Source organism: Triturus cristatus, chromosome 4_1 (assembly GCF_964204655.1).
Source record: "Triturus cristatus chromosome 4_1, aTriCri1.1, whole genome shotgun sequence".
Taxonomy (NCBI): domain Eukaryota; kingdom Metazoa; phylum Chordata; class Amphibia; order Caudata; family Salamandridae; genus Triturus; species Triturus cristatus.
This window is the reverse complement of record NC_140585.1, coordinates 933,888,936-933,916,219: the sequence shown is the minus strand read 5'-3', so window position 1 is coordinate 933,916,219 and position 27,284 is coordinate 933,888,936. Positions and strand designations below refer to the sequence as shown.

General features: G+C 46.8%; 1 protein-coding gene across 12 annotated transcripts in view; it reads right to left on the bottom strand.

Annotated features, from left to right (window-relative positions):
• The window catches only part of LOC146855858 (uncharacterized), a 922,371-nt gene that overhangs the window by 573,546 nt on the left and 321,541 nt on the right, over nt 1-27,284 (bottom strand). For 10 of the 12 annotated variants that reach the window (XM_085653813.1, XM_085653801.1, XM_085653802.1 and 7 more), the window contains 3 exons: nt 11,675-11,764; nt 9,995-10,078; nt 9,737-9,829 (listed from right to left, as the gene is read on the bottom strand). In XM_085653813.1, coding sequence (XP_085509939.1) covers nt 9,737-9,829; nt 9,995-10,078; nt 11,675-11,764 — 267 coding nt within the window. The remainder of the gene's footprint in view (nt 1-9,736; nt 9,830-9,994; nt 10,079-11,674; nt 11,765-27,284) is intronic. The other 2 variants (XM_085653803.1, XM_085653808.1) reach the window with 1 other exon arrangement.

The window sequence follows — 27,284 nt, the reverse complement described above, 5'->3', positions numbered from 1 at the left end:
TTGTAGTCTGCCCCCGACCGGAGTGGAATGGTCTGGGGGGAGCGGAGGGGAGTCATTGTGCGGGGGGGGTGGCAGAACGGGTGTTGTTGGTTTTGCCCCTGCCCTTATTGTTGTTACCCCTGTAACCACCTCTCTGATTGCCCTTTGAAAAGGTATTTTGAGGAGGGGACTTGTAGGAGGTAGAGGCATTATCGGTGGAGGAGCCTCTGCCTGTGCCACGAAAGGACGAGCGTCGAAAGGAACGTTTGGAGGCTTGTGTTTGGAGTGCCCCCATAGACTTTGCTGTGTCTGTGTCTTTCTTTATCTTTTCGAGCGCTTCGTCTACCTTTGGCCCAAAGAGTGTTTCCTGGTCAAAGGGGTGATTGAGTATGGATGCCTGGACTTCAGGCTTGAACCCTGAGATCCTGAGCCAGGCGTGGCGACGAAGCAGGACACTGGTATTTATGGCCCTAGAAGCAGTGTCGGCTGCATCGAGGGCACACTTAATGGAGGTGTTTGTAATTAGTTTACCCTCCTGTATCAGGTCATGAGCCTTGTGCTTGTATTTTTCTGGAAGGTGCTGCATAAGAGCCTCTAGTTCGTCATAGTGTGCTCTATCATATCGCGCAAGCAGTGCTTGTGTGTTTGCAATGCGCCACATGTTTGCAGCTTGGGAGGCGGTGCGTTTACCAGACGCGTCCAGAAGTTTAGATTCTTTGTCTGGCGGTGGGGCATCTCCTGAGGATTGGGAGTTAGCCCGCTTTCTAGCTGTGGAGACAACTAGGGCATGTAGGGGAGCAGGGCCCTTGATGTAAGCAGGGTCTGTGGGTGCCGCCTTGTACTTCTTCTCTATTCTAGGGTTCAGTACTCTGGCTCTGACAGGGTCTTTGAACACCTCTGTAGCGTGCTTGGTGACACCCTTAAGCATGGGTAAAATGGAAGTGGATTTGTCTTGTATATCAAATGTATCCAGTAGGAAGTCTTCTTCTACTGGTTCACTGTGCATGTCCACCCCATGGTAGTGTGCTGCTCTCTGCACTAAATGGTGAAACCCTAAGGAGTCCTCTGGAGGAGACGGTCTTGATGGGTATAGGTCGTCCTGAGGTACATTGGGTATATCAGGGTTATTGTAATCCTCCCATGGATCTGGGGTCCCTGGTGGAGTGGGATCCATTGGGGCGTCCGCCGGGTAATTGTCCGGATCCCCATCATCCGGATCTGGGGATGGGGTCGGATCGTAGTGAGGTACAGGTGGCGGAGACCTGTGAGGTGGAGGCGGTGGAGGAGGTGGAGGCGGTGGAGGAGGTGGAGGGGGTAGGGGAGGCGGTGGTGGGGAGGGCACTCTGAGGGGAGAAGTAGCAGAGTCCTTCCTTTTGGGTGGAGGAGGAGGAGCCGGAGCATCAAGGCGTCTTTTCTTGGTAGTTAAAGTCAAAAGCCCAGTCTTTGGATCTTTGGACAAAGTCTTTTGTAAAGGGTCTGGTGTAAACAGAGCCAATGGTGTCGAGTCGTCTGTCGGCACCGGTGATTTCGGAACCGGGGGTTTCGATGGTCTGTGTGCGCCATGCTTTTTTGAGGTCTCCGGGTGTTTCGGCGTCGAATGATGTTTCGGCGCCGGAGCATCGGTGCCGACAGATTTGTGTTTGTGTTTGGTCGGCACCGAGTGTCCAGGCTTCGGCACCGGTGGTTTCGGAGTCGAGCTGGATTTTGCAGTCTTCGGTGCCGGATGCTGTTTTTCGGCACCGGGTGTCGGCTGGCTCGATCCCGAGCTGCCATGAGACTTTGGGAGCTTCGACACCGGGCCCGAAGGTGGGGTGATCGAAGTTTTGGTTTTGCCCAGGCCGGCAGGCGAGGGAGTAACCTGAGTCTCTTTGGTTTTCGGCGTGGGGGTGGGAGGGGGCATAGTACTCACGGCCCGCTGCGCTGGTGTAACGTCCTCCACGTCGGAGTCGTCGACCTCGGAAGCGCTGACGACGTCTTCCTCCTGCTCGGTGTGTGTTTGCCCCGAAGCTTCGGCGTCGTCTCCGAAGATGTCCGGTGGAGCTGCAGAGGATGAGTGCGCCATGGTGCGTCGAGCTCTTCGATCTCGGATGGTCTTCTTCGATCGAAAAGACTTGCAGGCGGGGCAGTCTCTGGCCTCGTGTTCCGGAGAGAGGCAAAGGTTACACACCTGATGGAGGTCGGTGTGGGGAAATTTAGACCCACATTTTGGGCACTTTTTGAACGGAGTCCTTTCCATCGGCCGGGACCGGAGTCGCGGAGGGCCCGAAGGCCGGTGTCGATGTACGGGATGGAGAAAGTGCCGCTTCGAGAGATGAAGATGATGAAGGAACTCGAAGAATCGAGGATTTTCCGTCGAGGCTGGAACCGTAGAAGTTCGAAGCCGGAGCACGAAGTATCACATCCGAGCCCGATGGCGGAAAAAAACAATCTGAGGATGGAGCCGAAGCCCATGCGCAGTACGGACCGAAGGAGGAGTCACCAAACTCGTGACTTCCAAAGACTGTCCAAGAAGAAAAACAAACTGCAAACATCCGGGCCCAACACCAGATGGCGACCTATGCTAAGTGTACAATCTGCAGCTCATATGCCTCGAACACATATTTACATGTTAAAGAGCCAGGAAGGTCATGCTAAGCCTTTGCAGCACAAACAAAGCTTCTCCCTCCCCACATAGCTTTTTTTTAGTGGATGGTACAGTCACCAATTTAGCTCCTAGAGAGCGAAGAATTCTTTTCAGCAAATACCACTGAAACTGCAACTTCAGGTCGTCTGGACCTGTTCCTTGTAGGGCCTTGTAAACGGTGCATAGGGATTTAAAACGCACCTGTTTCCTAACAGGTAACCAGTGAAGTCTTTTGATTTCCTTGGAAATTGAAGCAAATTTGGATGTGCCGGTGAGCAATCTCACTGCAGCGTTTTGCAACAGTTGAAGTTTATTCAGAAAGCATTGTTGTATATTTAGGTAAAGACCGTTATTGTAGTCCAGCCTTGGCAGGATAAGTGCTGTAACAACTGTCCACTGACTGTCGGCCGGCAAACAGGGCAGTATTTTCTTGATCATTCCGAGAAATTAAGAGGTGGCTGATGCCACTGCATTAACCTGGTGACCAAAGTCGGGCTTATTATCAACTATGACTCCTAAGTTTTTTACTTTCCTGGTGGGTGTAGGAAGAGTGCCCAGTGCTCCTGGCCACCAATTTGGTGTCTCGAAGTTGACATTGTTTCGAAATAGGATGACCTCAGTCTTGCCCGAGTTGAGCTTCAGGCAATTGTGTAACATCCACCTCCCGACTGCTTCCAAACAATCATGGAACCGTTTACCTTTTCCTGATTTCTGTCCTGGCAGCAGAGAAAACAATTACGAGGTAAGGCAAAAGCCAAAGGAGCTGATTAAGGAGGCCAAAGATTATACATTCACATTAAAAAGTGTGGAGCTGAGAGATGACCCCTGTGGTACTCCACAAGGCAGGGAAAAAGGTTTGCGGTGGAATTCGTCCAACGACACGGTTTGTGATCGGTCGGTTAGGAAGGATTTCAATCGCTTCCACGCTTTACCCTGGACCCCACATGCCAACAAACAATCCATCAACAAATCATGATGGACCGTATCAAAGGCCGCAGACAGATCCAGCATAATTAAAGCGGCCTTGCCTGCCCAATCCAGGGCTCCCTAATCTCTTCTGTGGATTTTGTAAGAGCAGCCTCTGTAATGAGCCCTTCTCTGAAACCATATTGAGTGGGGTCCAAAGCTTGAGTTTCCCGTAGAAAGGCACCGAGTTGCAAATTCATTGTTTTCTCGACCAATTTTGCTGGTAGCCGGAGGCGTGAGATTGGTCGAAAGTTATTAGGATCCTTGGCGTCTAAACTGGGCTTCTTTAGCAGTGGCAGTATCAAAGCGACCTTCCAGGGTTTAGGGAAGTACCCCGCTTCAAACATTGCATTAAACCGGGAGGTAAATGAAAGGGCTACAGGTCCCGAAGCAAGTTTGATCACAGAGACTGGACAGGGATCATAGGGGGAGCCTGATTTTGCCGACGTAAGGAGCCTTTTAGTGTCAGTTATAGATAGTGGCGCAAATTTGTCATAGGTAGGGGGAGGCAAGAGATTGGCTTACTTACCTCCGTTAAGGCTCCAGTCCCTACTGAACTTGGAAGGTTGAAAGCCAAGAAGATGACCTCCACCTTATTTAGAAAGAAAATGGCGATGTCCTCGCGTAGTTCCAGGCTCGTCTGAATTTTCGCTGAACAGGGAGAAGCCAAGCTAGATACAGATTTAAAAAGCTCTGTAGAGGAGTTTTTTGCTAGGTTAACTCGATTTGCAAAAAACATTTTTTTGCATTGAATAAGAGTTGTTTATAGATCACAAGGCTCTGTTTGTATATCTTTTTCTCTGCTTCCCTGTGTTCTTTCCTCCAATTCGGCTCAAAGCATTTGCAGATAAGTTTTTGTTTCCTATGTTCCTCCGTGTACCAGGGGGCCGTTGGTTGTGATCTTTTAGAAAACAGAATTCTTACTGGGGCAAGTTTTTTTACAAGCCTTCTCCACCCAGTTAGTGTACTGGGTAGTGGCCTCCTACACTACTATAGGCATCTGGCAAGCGGTTGCAATAAGCACATCTTCTAATGTTGTGCCCTCAATTTTGTTCCAGGCCCTAATTTCAATCAGACTCTTAGGCCCCCCTCCCCACCAACAATGTGGTGATCTGGATGGGCCAACTCAAATTGTACAACTGCATTGTCGGTCCAGACGAGAGGCAATGAACTAGTGTATGAGAGTTGTGGGTGGTTGGAAAAGATCCCATCCAGAGTATGCCCTGCCACATTGGTAGGGCCTGTCACATGTTGTCTTAGGTCAGCACTATTCATCATATGTATGAAGGCCACTGTATCTGGGTCCGTAAGGGCTTCCAGATAGTAGTTAAAATCTCCCATGATAGTAAAAGAGTAGGTGCAGAGCCCCTCTTCAAGCAAATTTCCAATTTAGGCTATAAAGGTGGATTTGCTGGGCTACAGTGTCACAGAGTGGACTACGGGAAAGTAGAGTGTCATAGAAAAGAGTAGAGTTCAGTGGCAGAGAGTGTCAGAGTGCAGTGGCGTTGAGTGGAGTGGCATGGGGTGGAATAGGGTGGAGTGGATTGAGGTACTAGAGTGGATTGGAGTGGAGTAGAGTGGGGTAGATTGGATTGCAATAGAGTGTGGTGGATTGAGTGGGGTTGGGTGGATTGGAGTGGAATGGATTGAAATGGGGTGTGGTGGATTGGAGTGGTGGGGTTTCGATTGGATGGAGGTGGGTGCATTGAAGTGAGAAGACTAGGGTTGGGTGGACTGGATGTGGTTGGGTGGGGTGTTTTGGAGTGGGGTGGATTAGACTAGACTGGAGTGGAGTGGGGTGGATTGGACTAGCGTGGGGTGGATTGGACTGGAGTTGAGTGGGGTGGATTAAACTGGAGTGGGGTGGATTGGAGTGGGGTGGATTGGAGTGGGGTGGATTGGAGTGGGGTGGATTGGAGTGGGGTGGATTGGAGTGGGGTGGGGTGGGGTGGAGTGGGGTGGTGTAAACTGGGGTGGGTTGAATTTGATTGGGGTAGAGTGGGGTAGATTGGAGTGGGGTGAAATGGTATGGGTAGAGTCCGGTGGGGTGAGTTTGGGTCGATTGGGATGGGTTTAGTGGCGTGGATTGGAGTTGGGTGGACTGGAGTGGGGTCGATTGGAGTGAGGTTGACTGACTGACTGCTTGAGGTGGGTGGACTGAAATTGGGTGAATTGGATTGGAGTGGGGTGGTATGTATTGGATTGGGATGGGATGAGGTAGGTTGGATTGGGATGGGGTGTGGTAGGTTGGATTAGGATAGTGTGATGTGAGTTGGATTAGATTGGGGTGAGGTAGAGTGGATTGGAGTCGGTTGCGTGTATTGGAGTGTAGTGGGGTGGAGGGTACAGGAGTGGGGTGGATTGGACTAGAGTGGGGTGGATTAGGTGGGGTGGATTGGACTAGAGTGGGGTGGACTTTTTGAGTGGGGGTGGATTGGATTGGGGTGGAATGGATTGGCGGTGGGGAACATTGGATTGAGGTGGGGTGGATTGAGGTGGGGTGGATTGGAGTGGGGTGGACTGGAGTGGGGTGGATTGGAGTGGGGTGGACTTAAGTCTGTAAGGTTAATTGGATTGAGTGGGGTAGAGATTGGAATGAGTGGGAGTGGATTGAGGTGGAGTGAATTGGAGTGAGGTCGGGTGGATTAAAGTAGGGAGAATTAAAGTGGGGTGGGCGGGAAATTTTATTTGGGTGACTGGTTTTGAATGGACTGGAAAGAAGTGGTTTGGACCGGAGTGGGCTGGATTGGGGCGGATTGGATTGGAGCGGGGCTGGTTTGGATTGGAGCGGGGCTGGATTGGATTGGAGCGGGGCTGGATTGGATTGGAGCGGAGCTGGTTTGGATTGGAGCGGGCTGGTTTGGATTGGAGCGGGGCTGGTTTGGATTGGAGCGGGGTTGGTTTGGATTGGTGCGGGGTTGGATTGGATTGGAGCGGGGGCGGATTGGATTGGAGTGGGGCAGATTGGAGTGGGGTGGATTGGATTGGAGTGGGGGATTGGTGTGGATTAGATTGGGGTGGGGTGGATAGACTGGGTCGCGTGAACTGGGGTGGAATGGATTTGAGTGGGTGAATTGGCTTGGATCGGATTGGGGTTGGTTGGATGCGAAAGAGGGAATTTGGGTGGGTTGGATTGGAGTTAGGTGGGTTGTAATGGAGTGGAGTGGATTGGAGTGGGGTCAGTTGGACTGGAATGGGGTGGATCAGACTGAAGAGGGGTGGATTGAATTGGGGTGAATTTTGGTGGAGTGGGGTTGGGTGGGTTTGGGCATGGTGGATTGGAGTGCGATATATTGGATTGGAGTGGATTGGATTGGGGTGGGGTGGATTGGAGTCCGGTGGGGTGAATAGGGATAGAGCGAGGTGGATTGGGGTTAGGTGGATTGAATTGGGGGGAGGTGGATTGGACTGGGGTGAAGAGAGGAGAGGTGGATTGGATTGTGGTGAGGAGAGGAGAGGTGCATTAGATTTGGGGCGTGGTGGGCGCATTGGATTGGAGTGGGGCGCCTTGTTTCAGATTGTAGTGGCAGATTGTTTTGGATTGCAGTGAGGCAAATTGTTTTGGAATGGAGTGGGGCAGATTGGAAACTGTAAGCTGGATTGGACTGGAGCGGGGTAGATTGTATTGGGCTGTTTTGGATTGGTATGGGGTGAATTGGGATGGAGCGAGGTGGATTGGAGAGGGGAACATTGGAGTGGGGTGGATTGGAGTGGGGCGGATTGGAGCGGTGCGCATTGGATTGCAGCGGTGCGCATTGGATTGGAGCTTTTTGTTTTAGATTATAGTGGCAGAATGTTTTGGAATGGAGCAGATTGGAAACTGTGAGGTGGATTGGACTGGAGCGGGGTAGATTGTATTGAGCTGTTTTGGATTGGTGTGGGGTGGATGGGATTGGACTGGATTGGAGGGGGTGAATTGGGATGGAGTGAGGTGGACTGGATTGGTGAGGGGCAGATAATTTTAGATTGAGTGGGGCACATTGTTTTCGATTGGAGTGGAACAAATTGTTTTGGACTGGAGTGGGACGGATTGGAGTGGGGTGGGCTAGGAGGATTGGAGTGGATTAGGAGGATTAGAGTGTGGTGGACTGAGTGCATTGGGATGAGTGGGCTGGGCTGGATTGGTCTGGGCTGGATTGGATTGAGTGGGGTGGATCGGGCTGATTGGATTTGTGTGAGGTGAGGTGGGGTGGATTGGTGGGGATTGGAATGAGGCGGATTGGAGTAGGGAGGATTGGGGTGTACTGCACTGTATAATTTTGAAAATTACACATAAAAAGAAACAATGTTGCTTTGCAATCGATATAACAAGGTAATCGTCCTCTTTTGAGAACAGCGCCCACGAGCAAAAATAAACAAAACATGAGTGAAAAGTGAGAAAAGAAGAACTGGCAAAATAATAGAAAGTTAACTATAAAAAATGAAACTTTGCAATTGTGTTAGTCCTGCCGGGCATATTTTTGCCAGTCACGCCTTCTGTTTGCAGGGCACTTGAAGGTAAAACGAACAAAGGAGTACCTCAATCACACTGGGAGCAGTGGACGGGCACAGAGTACGTTTAATCAATCAGCGCTTGGTCCCTGATTCACAAAATGGAACGGAAATTATGTTAGGCCAGCAGTGACCAGTTCCAAGGCTGTAAAGAAGTAGCCCATGCAAGCCAGCAAATTGTAAGCATCAGAGCGGGCCCAAAGCCCTTTTTGTTAACAACAGTGTCTCACAAGTGATTCGCATAGGCTAATGCATGGGCTAGCGCATGCTATTGAAGACTCGACCCTAAAAATAACACAGTCATCTGCCAAACCCCAGAGCCTGTATTACCAAGATGATATACATAGGTTTGAAGGTGATCAGCTGCGAAAGTCTATGGCTGGTAGTCAAACTTCTCATAAGCGTCTTCATCATCCACGGTGTCTCACTCAAACTATGGGATGTAAGGGACATCCAACTGCCTAAAACTATAAGCAGTCTCAGAAATGTCCTAGTCGCGGAGATCTCCTTTCAGCTCAGAATCTAGAGCTTAGGTGAGAAGGCTTGCCATCACATGAATTGGTCACCGTAGACGATGGTGACAATGTAGTCCCCAGCAGAGATTGGAGTACAGTCAAGACATTGAAGTAGCTGGATTTTCATGTTGATTTTTGCGCAGGATGGTGTTCATCCTGTCTGGAGCAATCCAGCCTTTTTTTCGGTGAGGAGATAGTTGTTGGTGATTTAGGATGCAAGTCCAACTATGGAAAATCAACATTTCAGATTTTGCCCTGACATTGTAGAGGCGTCTGGTAGAGCACATTTCACTGAATCATACCCAGATGAGGGGGCATCCCCATTAGGAGGGCACTTTTTCCTTTCTAATACGTAAAAGGCCGACCTCCTCTCTCCAGCCTTCAGAATGGTTGATGGTTGAAGGAAAGGTTCTGTAAATGTCTGAGCATGTAGCCTTGTGTGCTGAATAAAAACAGTAAACACACAGCTCAAGTATTTTCTTCTGACCTCAGGAAGAGAACGGATCTGAAAAGAGATTTTGTTTGTGTCAGTTGCGGACAGAGGAAGAATCCTCTTCATCCTGCGTAAAAAAAGAGAATTTGCAGAAACTTACCCCAAAAGCAACTTCGAGTACACCGAAAGCTGAAGATGGGGCTAATTAAGCTCCAGGGCAGACCAGAAAGTACCAGGATAAGATCAGAACAGAGCTCTTCTCTGTGCCCCTGTCAGAGTGCAGTACAGTAGAAATCTGAGCTATGGTGGCTTATAGGGGGAGTAGGAGAGCTTAGAACTTCCACCTCATTGGCTGAAGTTCAGGTTGTTTTAAATGAGTTGGAAGTGCTACTAAACAAACAATGTTTTTGAGAGCTACAGCCATTTTGACTCGGTTTACTGCTATTTAAAGTTAATGGTGACTATGGCAACTATATTAAAGACATAATGCTGGAGAACAAAATAAATACATATATAAATGGCCATGGGGTGTTGGGGAGCCAATACATTACTGGCATACATGTACGCCCTAAGAGGGACTGTTCTGGAAACACCCTCTTATGACGCATATATTTCAATAGAGCAACTGAAGGGTTAAATGGTATTTACAAAACGAACAGCCTTTGTGAAAAAGGACACCTTACTGTTCTGCTACAATACATTTAGTTTTTAACCATAATTACCACTTACCATTTCTTCAAGAATTTCCTTTTGATGTTCTACCAAACATTCATTCTCTTCCTGGGACACATGGACTGTAGCAGCATCCAAGGCAACAGGTTCCTAAAATGACAACACATTTTGTTCACAGTGATTTCTTTGCTTTGTACATCCGCTCATTTAGCCACTCCCATCAGAGTAGCAGAGGCCATGAATCTCAAACACACCCAGCCCACCCACACGCTAAAAGAACGTTCCTTTGTGCTAGGCTTACCCATCTTCACTCACCGTTTCTTCTTTAAGCATATTTTGATGTTCTTCCAAGTGTTTGCTCTGTCCTTCAGGAACATGAACTGTCCACGAAAGAGGCACCTGGGACAACAAACACTGTGCACTCAGTACTTTTCATCAATGCAATCAGGGTTTCACCTGTTTTGTTTGTTAGCACTACATGCCACATCCCCTTTCCTTAATCCCATCAAACAACTATAATTCTGTTTCATAGCACTGACCCTTTAACCCCTTTTATTCCATTGCATTAGGTAACAGGCCTCTCAGGAGTGCAAACGTAATCCCTTCTCCTCCCTCACTACCATGAGGTATCTACAGTCCAAATGAGAGTGCCAGGTAATGTTCATACTGGCTCTTGCCATGCCTTACAAGTAGGTAATCATGTAAACTTTATGTTTTCCGCAAATATGTTTGTTGTTCAATCACAGCTTCAAACATTTCTTTTCATTGTGTTTGTAAAACCTGAGATTTCACATATTACACCAAGTGTCTAAGGTGACCTGCACCTCCTGTCGAAGTCAATACTACCTTCTCCTCTAGGAGTGTAAATCACATTCCAGCTCCCAATGCCAAGTAGAAATTCTTACATTAAGTTTCCTAGAATAAGATGCTTGACCACATGACCCCGTTTAATTTAACAAAAAGGGCGATATGGTGCTATATAGAGCAGTGTGATATGTATGCACCAGGACAGCCCAGAATAGACATTTCAGTGCAGCACATACAATCTGATGCTTAGTGCCGCACTACAGACTTGGCTGCACAGTGCTACACTGCATTAGGTATGCAAAGCAGTGTAGGATAGTGGATGCCCTGTATCACGTAAAAGCACAGTATATTTGAAATCGAGCTGGTCTTTCTAAAATCCCATGGTACTATGGTTTACTACTAAGAACGCAAGCCAGGACCTAGCACTAGCCTATGGAATCTGGTATTCTGTTTCAGGGGCTATGGAGACCAAAATCATTTGAACAAAACCAGTGAATAATTGCTTAAATTACACACTGCCCTTGACTCAAGTTATCTGCTTTTCAGAATTCGGCAATGTTATATAGCATCTCTGTGTGCGGGACTCCAAAAGAGATATAACTGGGAACAAGTCCCTTCTTGACTGTGGACAATATTTTGTTATATAAAACGTGTTGGACATACTGGCATATCTATACGTCTTTTATACTGCACCATTTGTGATCACTCATTAGTATGGGACTAGTTACACTAAAACTTGTGTGACTCATTACAAATTAGTTAAGACATTACTGTCAATTTCACTCGGTAACAGGATCCCTAGTTCTTGCCCCCTTTGCCCTCAATCCTAACCAGGAGGAGAGCCATGATCATGGACTAGGTACAGTCAGTACAACTGCATTTCATAGTAGCTGTTAACAGAGCTGTGATCCATGGCATTGCACAGTCAGTCCCTTAGCCTTCAATCACATCCAGTAACTGCAGCCTTGATTTTCAGCACTGTACACCAAGTCCCACTGCTTCCAAACCACTTTGGCAATGAAAGCCCTGGTAGTTTTTCCTCCATCAATTCAGTTAACAACATGCCTCATTCCTAGTACAGCACACTCTGTCCCTTTGCAATGCATTAATTATTGTCATAAATACAACAATTTGCCTTTCTACCAGTATAGGATCTTTACATTGTGGTCAAGCTATATATAAACTCACTGTTTCCTCTATAAGCACAGTCTCATGTTCTTCCAAGCATCCTTCCTGTTCAAAGGCATGAACTGTTGGATGATCCAATGCAACCGCGACCTATAGCGAAAATAATTGCACATTTAGTCTTAAGGATGGACAGTAAGGTACTACTAGAAATGTTAATTTGAACTTCGTAGTCCGTTTGAGTGCTGGGCTAGGTTACTATTCCGACCCAACTAACTACTTAGTGCTGGTCATTCACTGATCTTGAGGTATCCAAATATTTACAACAATAATGTTGGTGTATTTCACAAAAATAAAATGACAATTGCAATCAAATCAATCAATCAAAGAGATGTATAAAGTGCAATTAATGTCCTGGTGCTAGATAGATTTGCAGGCCATCTTGCTAACTCCAATATTATTAAGCCAGAATTTAAAAAAAAAGAACTCTTAAGATTGCATTTAAAAGCAAGTACAGCCTTCATAGCATGAAGAGGAAGTGCATGCCTGTCCCTGGTGGCAAAAATGGAGAAGGAGGTACCACCCCACCGCTTCCTTTTTGTTTGCGGGATCACCACTACAGAGCATTAGATGAATGAAGAGCTCTTGACGGCTCATGTCAGCCAAGTACAGTGGACTGGTTTGATAGAAAGAGCTGTGCGCCAGCACAAACTCCTTGAACCTAAGTTATTCCTAGATAGGTTGCCAGTGCAGCTCTTTCAAATGGGAACGAATAAGATCCCCTCTCGATAGGCTGGAAGACCCCAATGCAGAGAGTTGAAATAATCCAACCATGAGGTGATAAGGGCCTGTATTACCATTTCCTGAAGTGGACATGAAAGCAGATAAAAACATTTATTTAAAAATTTCAGAAGTCCAACACAGGAATCCACAACACCAGCAACCTAAGGACCAAATGAGACAGAAATGTCAAACTTAACCCCTAAATTACCTGTTCTTCAAATCAAATAAACTTTATTCGGTTTCACAGATATAAAACCATAAAAGTTCCCAAAAAAAATCCGAATTACAACAAGGTACATGGTTCCATAAAATAACAAATCGAATTAAACATAGCTAAAATACATAGCACAACCACCCAAGACAATCTCTGACAATAAAATGCAAAGTTCAAATTCAGATAATATCCCTTTTTAATCAACACTCTCCACTGAATATTATCCAGACCCTCAGAACATATATATCATCAGTGTGGTCTAAAAACGTCATCCTAAAAACTACTAGTCGAGACAAGCCCTAGACTTCACCGTGGATTTCAGATAGCCAACATTAAAAAAATGCAATCTTCCTTCAGCAGTTGGAGGTACAGTAGAGCTGGACGAGCCTGCTTAAAATTCATCTTCTTTCAAATTGGGTCAAAAAAATACTTGGGGGAACATTGTAAAATTTACTAATGAACATAAAATATAGCAATCCTATGGAGACTCTCCGTCGCAGCGACAGGATGTTAACAACTGGCCTTTACTGCTTCCTCTAGGAATGGCAAGCAAGAGGTGAAAAAGACCCAGGCGAAACATGGTCAATAGGAACCGCTCATAGATAGATAAATACCACAGAAGATCAGGCTCGGCTGAGGAGATTGTCTTTAACATTAAAAATTTGCGGACACTGGGTTTCCGCAGTTCCAGCTCTTCCCTTTCCAATTTCCATAAACTGTTCAAGGATTCCCTAGTAATCCCAACATCCGTTTTTGCAATTAATTCGGGGTTAGTAAATAGGTCAGCCCGCCCTAGCTTTTCAAAGCTACTCTTGATATACCTGATCCAAGGTATGCTGAGCGCGTCAAGGGTCATACACGCTTTTAAAATCAGCTGGCTTAGAGTTAGTTAGCCAACTGTTTAGCAGGACCATGAGGGGGCGAAGTGCCAAAGTATCACTTAAATAGGGCACCCCCAGTTCCTCGTGTACCACCATATAAGCCAGACCACAGGGAACACCCAACAGGCGCTTCAAAAAAGTGTTCTCAGCCACCTGTAAAACATCTGTGGAGACATGTCCCCATATTTCACTCCCGTAGGAGGCTAAAGCAACACTCTTTGCTTCATAAACTTTCAACAGGGTGGCGATAGGTCTATTTCCTAATTTAGAGGCAAAGTTAAAAATGGCTGCATTCACCAGAACCAAATCCCCCTTTTTTCCTAGTTTTAGGGGTCCCCATTTTATTTGATCATCCAGTATGATCCCCAAATATGAAAAGACGTCTGTGCGGGATACTTTAGCAGGGCCTACCCTAAATTGGAAGCTTTTATTGGGGCGTGTCCCCACCTGCATTATGTAGGATTTAGAGTTATTAATGGATAAATCTCGTTCCGACAAATTTGGAGAAGGCATCAAGCAGGGTTTGAAGGCCCCTAGCAGTACTGGATATAAGAACTGCGTCATCTGCATACAATAAGACAGGAAGACCTCATCGCCCTGTATACGGATAATCAACCGCTGTAGCTGATAAATCCCTATCTAAATAGTTTATATAGAGGTTGAGCAAGAATGGGGCCAGGATACATCCTTGGCGAACACCCCTCTTTATATCAAAGTTTCGTGACACGCGCAGGTCCTGAGAAAATCTGACATTGGCCTTTCTAGCCTTATGAAGGTCCTCTAGGAAACTGACGATGTTACTGTCAACTCCAATGTCCTTCATGGACTGCCACAATTTTACCCTGTTCATGCGATCGAACACGGAGGACAAGTCCATGAAGGCTAGGTAAATGGTACCAGAACGTGCAAGCGTATATTTGTTGAGTATCATGGTTAGGTTAAGGCATTGGGCCATGGTTGACCGGCCTGGTCGGAACCCAAACTGGACATCCGAGATTATATTGTTTTCCTCTGCCCAGGTGGACAATCTTTCCAGTAATACGCGGCCCACCACCTTGACCACAGAGTCCAACAGTGAAATCGGCCTGTAGCAGTGTGTGCTGTCATGATCACCCTTTTTAAAGACGGGTGCTATAGTTGAGGTGGCCCAGGACTCAGGGCATCCTTTCCTGGCCGCCGCATTAAATGGAGCCACAAGGACCGGCGCCCAGAAATGTGGATCAGATTACAAAATATCCGGAGGGATGCTATTCGGTGCCAGTGCTTTATTACTAGTTAAACCGGCAATACCCAACTCAACCACCCCCTGTTCAAAAACTAGTACGGGGGCATCTACCTCTTGGACTGGCTGGATGATTTGCTCAAGCAGGATTTCAAACATAGTTTTAAAATGAAGCACCTATTCGTCCTCAGTGATATGCATACCCGAGTTGCTACCTTCATCGTGCTCTAAAAATGGTCTGCTAATAATACTCCAAAACCTAGAGCTATTCCTCAGAGTACTTGTCTCAATCAGCTCCCTCCAAGCCTCCTACTTCAGGATGGACTTGCGTTTTGCCAATAGCAGTTTATACTCTTTGCGGTGAGCTCTAACGGAGTTAAGATTTCTCGGAATACTATTAAGGGCTTCCCTCAACTTTCTCGCTGCCTGTGTACAAGTCGAGTCAAACCATCTAGGGGTCGGGGTGGCTGTTCTACGTGCTGAGGCACTTAAAAGTTTGCCTACTTTAGTGGAGATAGTGTTTAAAGCGCTGATAACCTCCCCCGGAGATATACCTGAAGAGGTACACAGTGCTAATTCAAAGGCACAGGATTCTTTAACTGATTTATAAAAAGCGGTTGGGGTGATCTGCGTCCATCTGAGCCGTCGTCTACCATCTGTTGGTCTTATTGTCACTATATGCTCCACTCTTCTTTTATTTGTCAGAAGTGGTCCACACATTTGGACACAGAGCGGATTATGGTCGCTGTAGACACTTTCCAATATAGTGAAACCACGGAATAAAGATTGTAAAAAAGATGAAATTATAATAAAATCTATAAAAGAACCACCACCTCTCCCTTTAAAGGAAAGGACCGATGCCTTACTGTACGTGTCAGATAAAGACACGAGGGGCATTAAGTCGAATTCTTGTAATAGGTTGTTCAGTACTTCCACCTTGAACAGAATGTTCAAAATGGATCCCCCACGCCCTGGGGCAGCCCAAGTCAGCTACGCTGGTAGTCCTTGGGTCTCCGTAAGGGTGTGTGTTAAAATCCCCCAAGACCATGAGATTTTGTAATTCGGCAGTATAATACTGCCTTATAAAAGAACCCAACACTGTAATATTACAACCACCTGGGGGGACTTGCTACAGAGTTGTAAAAATGTATAAGCAACAAATTATTAACCCCCAGTCTTAAAACCAAAGACTGTAGACCTGGGCTTGAAGACGGCAAAACCTGCATCTGACAGTCTAGCGCCAGAGAAATATAAATAACAAGACCGCCTTTAGGTCTGCCAGCAATAGAGGGGGAGGCTGGAACTAAGAAAGCCTTATAGCTTTCCAGAAATAAGCTACAATCCCCCAACCACGTTTCCTGAAAACAGATCACACAATAATTGCGTCCAGATAGGATCAGAAAACGTATTGGCCTGCAATATTCCAGGATATTATATTATTATCAGATACACAAGGGGCCCCCCTTGTCTTGCACTCGGGGAACCTGCTGATTAAGCACGGTCTCTGGGCCAGTCGATGTGGGGCTAGTAAGTCAATCACATGCCTCCATCATAGTTAGTGGGGAAAATCTGTTGGATAACTCCAAAGAGGAAGGCTCCAGGTACTGTCGACCTGAGGGCAACTGGTTCATATGAGGATAACTCCAAAGAGGAAGGCTCCAGGTACTGTCGACCTGAGGGCAACTGGTTCATATGAGCTGTAAGTGGGTGCAATTGTAAGTAAACAGGTGAAAATCTATGTGGCAAGCCATCTACAGGGGCCGTGATGTTGGTGTTCCTATGAGTATACCCTGGTATGTCTGGTTTGTAAAAGTATCCTAGTGGTAAGGCCGAAACAAACATCCTAAAGCCGAAAGGAGCGGAATATGGATCCGTAAACAAGATCCTTTCAGCTAGATGAGGTCTGTTAAAATTTACAATAACACAATCACCCATACCAAATTTGCTAGTACAACCTATCCAGCTTACTCTTCGCACCATGTTAATATTTTTTTCCACCCTTAGTCGTAATGTAGTGTTATTCGATAACCAGTGAAGAACTTTATTCTTCAACTGGAAGAAGTTATCTTTCATACCCTGAGGGAGAAAAGGTACGTTACCCAAAACTACTACATAAGGGATGGCTTCTGGTGGCAAATGGATAACTGGTAGACGCTGCAGCTGGACCTCACTTCGCCCCGGAGTCCAACTGCCTAAAGGTTGATTTTCTTCCAGAACTCGAGCCTGCAAGGGCAAGTTCCTACTATTGCTTGGATCTTGGCTCGTTATTGGGTGTCGCCCACCCCCTCCCCCACCCCCTCCCCACCCCGTCGAGCTTGAGGCTGTGGCTGTGACTGTAACTGTTCCCGGTTATTGATGGCAGAATTTGCCACGGTGAGGGGATCCGTTATAATACTCTGTCCCGGTGGGACCCTTTTCCCTCCTGTTATGGAGGGTGAACCATTGTGGTTGAGGGCTGATAGGCTTTTCTCAATCAGTGTCAGCCAGTCAATTATCGGTCCCAATTTGGAGTCCAACAAGCTTATCATCGCTGCCTGGAAGGATTCCAATACACCTGTCAAACCCGATATAGGGGATAATGGGGGGGATGCCAGGGGTTTAGGGGCCATGTTGGGTTTTTATTTTTTAGCTTTCCCCCCAATTCCATGAGATTTCCTTTTTGTACCTGCACCTAGCCATGGGCCCCCCTTTTCGGCCAGGGATACGTCCCCGTGCCTAGTAGCTGTTGATGTTTCCAGATGCTTACTGGCTAAGACAACCGGATTCACTTGTATTAGAGATGCTTCAATACCCCGCTTGTTACTTATTATAACAGGAGGAGAAAGGGGCAAAGGCAGGGACGGTGGGTGGACTATTGGCTGGCTAGATGATCCGACACTGACCTGCGTGCCCTCGTGATACCCAATGTTATTAGACAGACTCAAGTGTTCATCGTTACCCCCATCAAAGAAACTTGTGTGTTAACATGCAAGGGATAGAGGCAACAGTTGGTGACCTGGAAAGGCGTCTATTAACCAACTCGATCGCCTTGTCTATCACCGCTGCCGCCAGCTGTAGAAAGGAATCCATAGTAGTCACTGAGGCTGTGGTACCAGTCTTTGCCCCAGCCGCTGCTAGTCTTGCACCTGACCATTGTTCAACAAATAAAATTCCAATAAAAATTCAATAACAGAAAAATAGCACGTTACAAGCTGTATTATATAACCCCACTTTTACTCCATAAATAACAAGAAGAACAGTCCAAATTAGGTGTATCTGAATGCCTTACAGGGATCGACAGGACACAACACAACACCACACTCTGGGCACAGGCTCCCCGACGATCCACGTTAATTGAGGTCAGTGCAAATATAAACAAAAGTCAGTAAACAACCAGGCGCCGTCCTACCTCCTCATCCGTTGTCAAAATCACAGGGACACGGCCGCTGCTGCAGAGGGACAAAGCATCTCAGCAGGGTGAAAACAGCTTGGCTCCAATTTGGAGAGGTATCCAATGAAGGACCAAGATGGTAGACCCAGCCCAGACTTGTTAGGTCTCGGATGGGTGCAGATGAGCCTGCCGTTCGCCCGGGCGCAGCCCAGGCACGTCTGTGCGCCTCCCGCGCTGCGGGATCCCTCGACCGCTTAAAAGCGCCTCCAGGCACGCAGTAAGCCCGTCGGCGGCAGCGTCCTCGCTGCTAAGAAGCCTGGGAGCTGTAGTTCCTGCTCCCAGGCAAGGCAGAGTGTACTGGCGGCTTCTGGACCCCCTGGGCTGGCGGCAAGAGCGACAAGGTAGACAGGCAAACAAGGTGAGTGTGAGCTTACCAGTTGTTAAAAACTGGGTCTCTAGTTGGCAGAGGTATGCACCCTGTCCAAGTAGGGACCACAATCCTAGTCAAGGTTAAGTCAGACACACACCCTATATTAACCTGTGCTCACTTTCTAGTAGCTTGGCACAAAGCAGCAAGGCTTAACTTAAGAGGCAATGTGTAAAGTATTTGTGCAATACTTAAATCACAGCAACACAGTGAAAACACTACAAAAAGACTCCGCATCAGGTTAGAAAAATAAATAATATTTTTATGCGTAAAACAAGACCAAAATGACAAACATCCAATAAGTAGAACCAGAGTTATGAATTTCAACAGATTAAACCAAATTATAGTGCTTAGAGTCGTGAAGCTCCGACCTGGGACATCTGGTCACGCCAGCCAGGGGTAAATCCAAAGTTAAGACCGACCACGATGGAGGGCAGGCTGGCTACAGAACTCACTTAGGTCCCATTGAAAAAATACCTTGAATGGAAGATGTGACGTCAAAGACTCGATGCGAGGCGCAGAGGAGGCGATGAGTCATTGTCGATCCCGTGGATGGCGGTGATGCATTGGTTGCAATCTGCGCGGTGGATGAAGGCTTAGTCGAGGAACCCCTTCACGATGCCGGCGATGTGTCATCGTCGAGCTGTGCAGTCCGTCGAATTGATGTCGTCGAGCAGCGCTGCGTCAGCGAAGGTAATGCGTCATTTCGGAATGGCACAAAGTCAACAATGTGTGGGTTTTGGTAACAAAAAAAAAAAGATGAAAAGGAAAATGCTACTTACCCAGTATACATCTGTTCTTGGCATATAGAGCTGTAGAGCCATATACTTAAGAACAGATCGCCATCTGATGTTGGGTCCAGATGTTTGCACTTTGTTTTTGTTTGAAGAAGTCTTTGTAGTCACGAGGTAGGCGACTCCTCCTTCCAGTGATAGTGCACATGGGCATCAACTCCATCCCCAGATTGTTTTGCCAAAAGGGTGATGATTGAGTTAGTAAGAGTAGAAAGAGATGTCCATGCATAGTGTATCTAAGTAAGATAATACTGCAACAGATAAAGGTACCCAGGGGAGGTGGGTGGGCGCATATGGCTCTACAGCTCTATATGCCAAGAACAGATGCATACTGGGTAAGTAGCATTTTCTGTTCGAGGCATATGAGCTGTAGATCATATGCTTTAGCATAGACTATACAGCAGTTACTCCCAAGCGGTGGATAACCTGTATCTGTTGCCGTGGTCTGAAATAGTGTTCTTAAAAGAGCCTGGCCCACACTAGCTTGTTGTTTTGCTAACACATCCACACAATAGTGTTTTGTGAATGTGTGCGGTGTAGACCATGTTGCAGCCTTGCAAATATCATCTAAGGGTATGTTCCCTAAGAATGACATGGAAGCCCCTAGTTTGCGTGTAGAGTGTGCTCTAGGGGGAATTGTTAATGTGCGTTTAGCTTTAATGCAGCATATTTGTATGCACTTAATTATCCACTGCGCAATACCTGCTTTTGATATAGGATTGCCTTTATGCGGTGGTGAAAAAGCAAAAAAGAGTTGTTGATGTAATAAAGTAATGCTCTCTTAACATCTAATGTGCGAAGAGCATGTTCTGCCACCGAGTCTGGTTGAGGAAAAACATGGGTAACTCAACAGACTGGTTGAGATGAAAGCGGAAACAACTGGGTAAAAATTTGGGGTTCGTCCTAAGAACCCCTTTATTTTGGAGAATTTGTAAAAATGGTTCCTGTATGGTTAGTGCCTGGAGCTCACCAACTCTAAGTGATGTGATGGCTATGAGGAAGACTACCTTTCAAATCAGAAATTGTAGTTCACATTTGTGCAGAGGCTCAAATGGTGTGCCCATGAGTCTTGTAAGGACTATATTACGATTCCACACAGGAGAAGGTGGAAGTCTAGGAGGAATGATTCTTTTGAGTCCTTCCATAAAGCCTTTGATAGCGGGTACACGAAACAAAAAAAGTGTTGTGTGTTTTGTAGGTAAGCCGCTATTGCAAGATGCAGTCTTATTCAAAATGATATTTTGAATTGAAGCATTAAGCGGATTGATTTGTAAGAGGAGGGGGGATTTTCTGACGACAGTGTTTCTGAGCCACCCTGTAAAAGGAGCGATGAAAGATACCCCTGCTAGAAGGTAACTGTAGGTTTCCCATGGATTTTGCAGTTTCGGTGTCTTTCTTCATTTTTTCTAATGAAGTATCTACTGTTGGCCCTAAAAGATGCTCTTTATCAAAGGGCTGATTAAGTATGGAGGATTGTACCTCATGCTTGAATCCAGAGATTTGAAGCCAAGTGTGTCTCCGCAACAGTATACTAGTGTTGATAGAATGAGAAGCTGTGTCTGCTGCATCTAGGGCGCTTTTTATGGAAGTGTTGGTGATGAGCTTTCCTTCCTGAATGAGGTTGTTAGCTTTACTTTTATACTCCTCTGGAAAATGTTGCATGAGTTTTTCCAACTCATCATAGTGGGCCCTGTCGTAGCGTGCCAACAGAGCCTGAGCATTGGCAATATGCCAATAATTAGCATCCTGTGAAGCTATTCTCTTGCCAGAGGCATCAATAAGTTTGGTCTCCTTATCAGGAGGAGGGGCGTCGCCTGTAGTTTGAGAATTAGCTCTCTTGCGGGCGTTCGATACAACAAGAGAGTCTTAAGGCAACTGACCTTTTATGTATGCAGGGCCTGTAGGAGCGGACTTGTATTTTTTATGCACTCTAGGTGTCAGTATCCTGGCTTTAACTGGGTCTTTGAAAACCTCGTCGGGTATGTTTTAACATGCCGTTCAGCATGGGCAAAGTGTTAGACCTTTGTGAGTGTGTGAATGTTTCTACAAGGAAATCCTCTTCTAGAGGGTCTGTATGTGGCTCCATCCCGTGATATTGGGCAGCCCTGTTAATAAGTTGTGCAAAGCCAATGTTGTCATCAGGTGGAGAGGGTCCGGAGTGATACAGGTCAAGTTCATTATGTTGATCTGGATCCTTATTATAATCTTCCCAGGGATCAGTGTCATGTGGTATGTCAGGATCTTGTGGGATATCATGATCGTCATCCCCATCCCCATAATCGTCATCCTGTGGGTCAGGTGAAATTGGAGGTGGTGGTGAATTTGAAGGTGTAATCTGTAAATTGGGAATAAGAGGAGGAGAGGGAGGTATGTAAGGGGAGAGAAGGGTTAGTACCCATATCTCTTTTTTCTTCAGAGGTATAGGGGCATCTTCTGAGAGGTCTATCTTCCGTTTTTTTTGAAGAGTAGCCAGAAGGTGTCCAGTTTCCGGATCAATACGAAGTCTTTTTTGTTTTGGATCCAGAGGTGTGTCTTCGGATGGAAGTTCCTTGGAAGTAGTATCTTTCCCTTTAGGAGTGGATTATGGCATCGAAGATTTGGGCTCAGTGTCTTTGAGTGCCGAGTGTTTCGAATCCGAATGCTTAGTGTTAGCCGGTTTAGGCTCTGGAGTTTTCGGAGTAGCATGTTTCGGCTCCGAACTTTTCTGCGCGGAGGGTGTTGGCTCCGAGCTTTTAGGTGTGGAGCGTTCGGCTCCGAGGCTTTAAGCTTGGACGATTTTGGTTCAGATTCTTTTGTTTTGGAGGGTTTCGGCTCTGAGGTTTTCAGTGTCAAAGGTGTCTTTGGTGCTGATGGCGTGGGAAGTAGCACATGTTTCTCCTTATGTTTCGGTGCCAAAGGTGTTGGTTCGGCACCGGAATAGGGTTTGCGTTTATGTTTCATAGCTGGGCTGGAGGGCGGGCATCTATAACTTTTCTCGGTGTCGACCGGAGCCAGAGGACAAGGGTGATAGCGGAGCCTTATCTTTTGTTTGAGTGGGCACATGGGGATCTGTACTCATGGTACATTGACCCAGAGTGACATTCAGGCCTTCCTCCATGTCGGAGTTTTTGTCTTCGGACACGGAGACCAGTTTTTCTTCTGCGGCAGGACAATTGTATTCTAGGTCTTTGCCGAAGATGTCCGGTACAGAGCCGCTGCCACGGTGCATCTCGTGGCGTCGAGTCCGACAATCACGGATGGTGGTCTTCTTTGATCGGAATGATCGACATGCTTCGCAGAATTTTTCCTCGTGTTCCAGGGATAAGCACAGGTTGCAGACCTCGTGCAAGTCGACACGTGGAAACTTAGCAAGACACCCGGGACATAACTTGAACGGAGTCCGTTCCATCCACTGCTGGCGTGGTCAGCCCGACGGCCCGCCTTGAAGTTCTCGATCAAAGGTTTTCACAGTGTACACAATATGTTTCGAATGGGAAACGACAATCGAAAGACAATACCGTCGAGGGTAGAGGATTGCGCGCCGAAGGGGTTCGAAACGATACCGGAGCGCAGTAATACACATCCAAACCCGGATTTAGCTGATGCCCATGCGCGCCATCACCGAAAAGAGGAGTCACCTACATCGTGACTGCAAAAACTTCTTCGAACAAAAACAAAGAGCAAGCATCCGGACCCAACACCAGATGGCGATCTATGCTAAAGCATATGATCTACAGCTCATATGCCTCGAACACACAATTTCAAGTCCCAGGAATGGATTGGCACATCTACGCAGGACAGTACTGTAGTCCAGCAGCTGTAGAAAGGTTGAAGTAAGTATTTGGTGTCCCTGAGACTTCAGAACAGGAGGCAAGCCAGCAATCTCTTGGAGTCACTTAAGTTATGTGATGATGTAGAAATGCAAGTCCAGTCCTTCCCACTCCCAGGCAAGAGGCAGCATGTCAACACAACAAAGCCGTTCAGCAGAGTGGTAGTTCCTCCTGGCAGCACAGCAGCCCTTTTCCTGGCAGAATTTCCTCAGGTCCAGAAATGTACTGAAAATATGGTATGAAGGGTTCTGTTCTTATACCAACTTGAGCCTTTGAAGTTGGGGAGGCTTCAAAGATAGGCCCTTGAAGTGCACAAAGTCCCTTTCTTCCATGCCATAGCTCCAGACAAACTACAGGGGGATGCAGCTCTTTGTGAGAGGACAGGTACAGCCCTATTCAGGTGCAAGTGTCAGCTCCGCCATCCCATCCTGCCTAGGATGAGCCATCAGGATTTTAATGGCCCTTCATGATGTGCATGGCTCATCAGGATGTGCATGGCCCATCAGGATGTGCATGGCCCATCAGGATGTGCATGGCCCATCAGGATGTGCATGGCCCATCAGGATGTGCATGGCCCATCAGGATGTGCATGGCCCATCAGGATGTGAATGGCCCATCAGGATGTGAATGGCCCATCAGGATGTGAACGGCCCATCAGGATGTGAACGGCCCATCAGGATGTGAACGGCCCATCAGGATGTGAACGGCCCATCAGGATGTGAATGGCCCATCGGGATATGAATGGCCCATCAGGATGTGAATGGCCCATCAGGATATGAATGGCCCATCAGGATGTGAATGGCCCATCAGGATGTGAACCTGTATTCAGAAACAGGCAGAGGCACAGAATGGTTAAAGTAAGAAAATAGAAAAACCAAAGGAAATGATGGACGGAGTGTTGAACATTGCAAGCACTTACCCCCAGTCAACTGATCTGGGTTTAATCCACCACCGTTCTTTAGCCCACTCTGCCACCCCAGTTCAGACATGGCCATATGCAAATCAGTCTGACCCTGTGCCTCATGGGAACAGTCTAGCCCGAACTGCCAAGCCATGTCTTCCCTGGACATGGATACAAGCTTCATAGGACCGGTCCCTGGCACTTCAGCCGTCCCCAGCCAGGCCTGCTTGGGGTGGCAGAGTGGGCTAAAGAACGGTGGTGGATTAAACCCAGATCAGTTGACTGGGGGCGAGTGCTTGCAATGTTCAACACTCCGTCCATCATTCCCTTTGGTTTTGCTAAAGTAAGAAAATGCCAACTTTCTAAAAGTGGCATTTGCAGACTTGCAACTTAAAAAACAACTTCCCCATAAGTTGTGTTTTCAAATTGTGAGTCCAGAGACACCACATTTCAAATGTCATTTTTTCCCAATTGGAAATTACACTTATAAAATGTAACAAGGTAATACCCATGTTAAACTATGAGAGGGATAAGCCTTGCAGTAAAGAAAAACAAATGCTATTGTTTTTCACTACGAGGGCATTAAAAACTCAAAAGAACACGCCCTACCATTTAAATACACTGCACTCTGCCCATACGGCTACCTAGGGCCTATCTTAGGAGTGACTTCTAGATAACAAAAAAAAGGAAGATTTTGGCCTGACAAGTAGGTTAACTTGCCAGGTTGAAATGGCAGTTTAAAGCAGAACACATAGGCTCTGCAGTAGCCGGTCTGAGACATGTTTAAAAAGCTACTGAAGTGGGAGGCACACTGAGTGCTGCAGGCCCACTAGTAGCATTTAATTTGCAGGCCCTGGGCACATATAGTGCACATTACAAGGGACTGATAAGTAAAATAAATATGCTAATGTTACCATATATTGGGTTGAGAGCACATGCACTTTAGAACTGTTTAGCAGTGGTAAACTGCCCAGAGTCCTGAAGCCAACACAAATGAATTCAGCAAAAAGGGAAGGAGGAGGCAAAAAGTTTGGGGGTGACCCTGCAGAAAGGGCTATTTCCAGCACGTTCTATGGTAAATGGGGCGGGACATAGCTAGTAGCCAACATTCGCCATCCCAGCTAGGTGGGGGTAGGCCGAATATCAACATTTCTGGTTTACTAGCATTACTTTGAATGCTGTTGGGAGTGCATCCACCGAAATACCACTATAAGGAAGGCCCTAAATCTGCTAAAAGCAAAAGGTATGTTTCTGTCCAAGGTAAGGGGAATCTGAGTGTCATTGGCGCAGGACACAATTTGTACGCCAAAAGATTCAACAAGTGCAGCCAAAGGTGTCATGCATACATTAAACAACTCTGGACTCCGTGCCGATCCCCGAGGGACACTAAAACATAGAGGTTTAGTATCTGAAGCATATAGGGCCATCCATTTCTTCTGGACAGGAACGACTGTACCCAAGCTAACACAGATTCGCAAATACCAATACTACTTAGTTGCTGCAGAAGAATGGGGTGGGATACTATGTTGAAAACAGCGGACAGATCTAAAAGAAGCAGCACCACCTGCTTCTCCTGATCTACTGCCAACTTAATGGTATCCGGGACCTCCAACAAGGTGGATTCTGTGCTAAAGCCAGGGTGAAAGCCTGATTGAGAAAGGGTGCAGTAGCTAAATTGTTCTAAATATCCAGATAGCTGGTGGTTGGTCAACTTCTCTAGCATCTTAGCGAAAGCCGGTAAAAAAGAAATTGGTGTAGAATTAGTCAAAATCTATGTGTCAGCCAATGGCTTCTCCAATAAGGGAATCAGTTTGCCTGTTTGCAGCAGCTTGGTACCATTGCAGCCAGGATGGAACTGTTTAAGAGAAAATTTAGAACAGGATTTATACCTGCAAAGTCAGAAATGAGGTTATGCGACAGACAGGGATTCTCAGGACAGCCTGATTTGCAAGCTTGCATAGACCCCTCCAACAAGATGGGTACAAACTCCTGCAAGTCCACAATGCATTTAATTTTTGTATCAAAGAAGTCCAATTGTTGTGCCACAACTTTGGTGGTGCATCCAAAGGCTGCCACAAAGCATTAGGGTGGGTAAATTTCTTAATCTTGAATTTGTCACGCGGTTTATTACAGGAATCAGCAATGTGGATGGCAAATAAGTCTGCTTGAGCTCTCTTAACTGCACAATGACAATTATTTAGTGCTATTTTATATAATAACTTTTCTTGAGGCAGGTAATTTTTTTCACAGACTCTTTCCAGATTTTTACACTGTCTGCGCAGCTCCTTGAGCGCATCATTAAACCAAGGAGCAGGGTATAGCTTAACCTTGGAGGAGACACGTCCACCCAGAGAGACGTTGATACGGACTCCCAAACCTCCTCCATTAGCTGTGTCCCGCCAACGGCTGTGTCGCCCCCCTCAGACAAGCTGGACCAAATCCTTCGAGATCAGGGAGGCGCGTTGGTTGCTTGAGCAGCAGTTGGGCACGCTTTCCACCGGCCTCACTCTCCTGCGAGATGACCATAGTAAACTCAATGACACTGTCCAATTGTCGCAGATGCAAAAACAGCTGAACACTCTCCAGGATAGGGTCGAAGATGCGGCAGGGCGGGCCAGACGCAACAGCATCCGCGTTGTTGGCCTGCCGGAGTGCTCGGAGGGCCCGAATGCTACCCAGTTTATAGAACGATGGCTAAAGGACTACGTAGCCCCAGATGGCCTTTCATCCTTCTTCTGTGTGGAACAGGCTCATCAAATCCCTACGGGGAGGCCAACGGCTGGTAGACCGCCCAGATCACTTATCACTCGTATTCTCAACTATAGGGACCGTGACCATCTTCTGCAGAGGGCCCGCGAAAATGCTCCTCTTCAATATGAAAACACCCCAATATCTCTTTATACGGACTACACGGTGCAGGTGCAGCGACATAGAGCCTCCTACCAGCCGCTCAAGCGGAAACTTCAAGCCCTTGGTCTAAAGTATGCTCTGTTATTTCCTGCACGGCTAAAAATTATCCACAATCAGGAAGGAATATGCTACTTACCAGTATGCATCTGTTCTTGGCATGTAGAGCTGCAGAGCCACACACTAAGGATAAGATCGCCATCTGGTGTTGGGCTCGGATGATCGCAGGTTGTTGTTGTCTTCGGAAGAAGTCTTTGGTCACGAGATAGGTGACTCCTCCTCTAGACAACAGTGCGCATGGGCATCCACTCCATCCTCAGATTGTTTTTCGCCACGATGGGAAATGATGGAGTGTACAAGAAGTA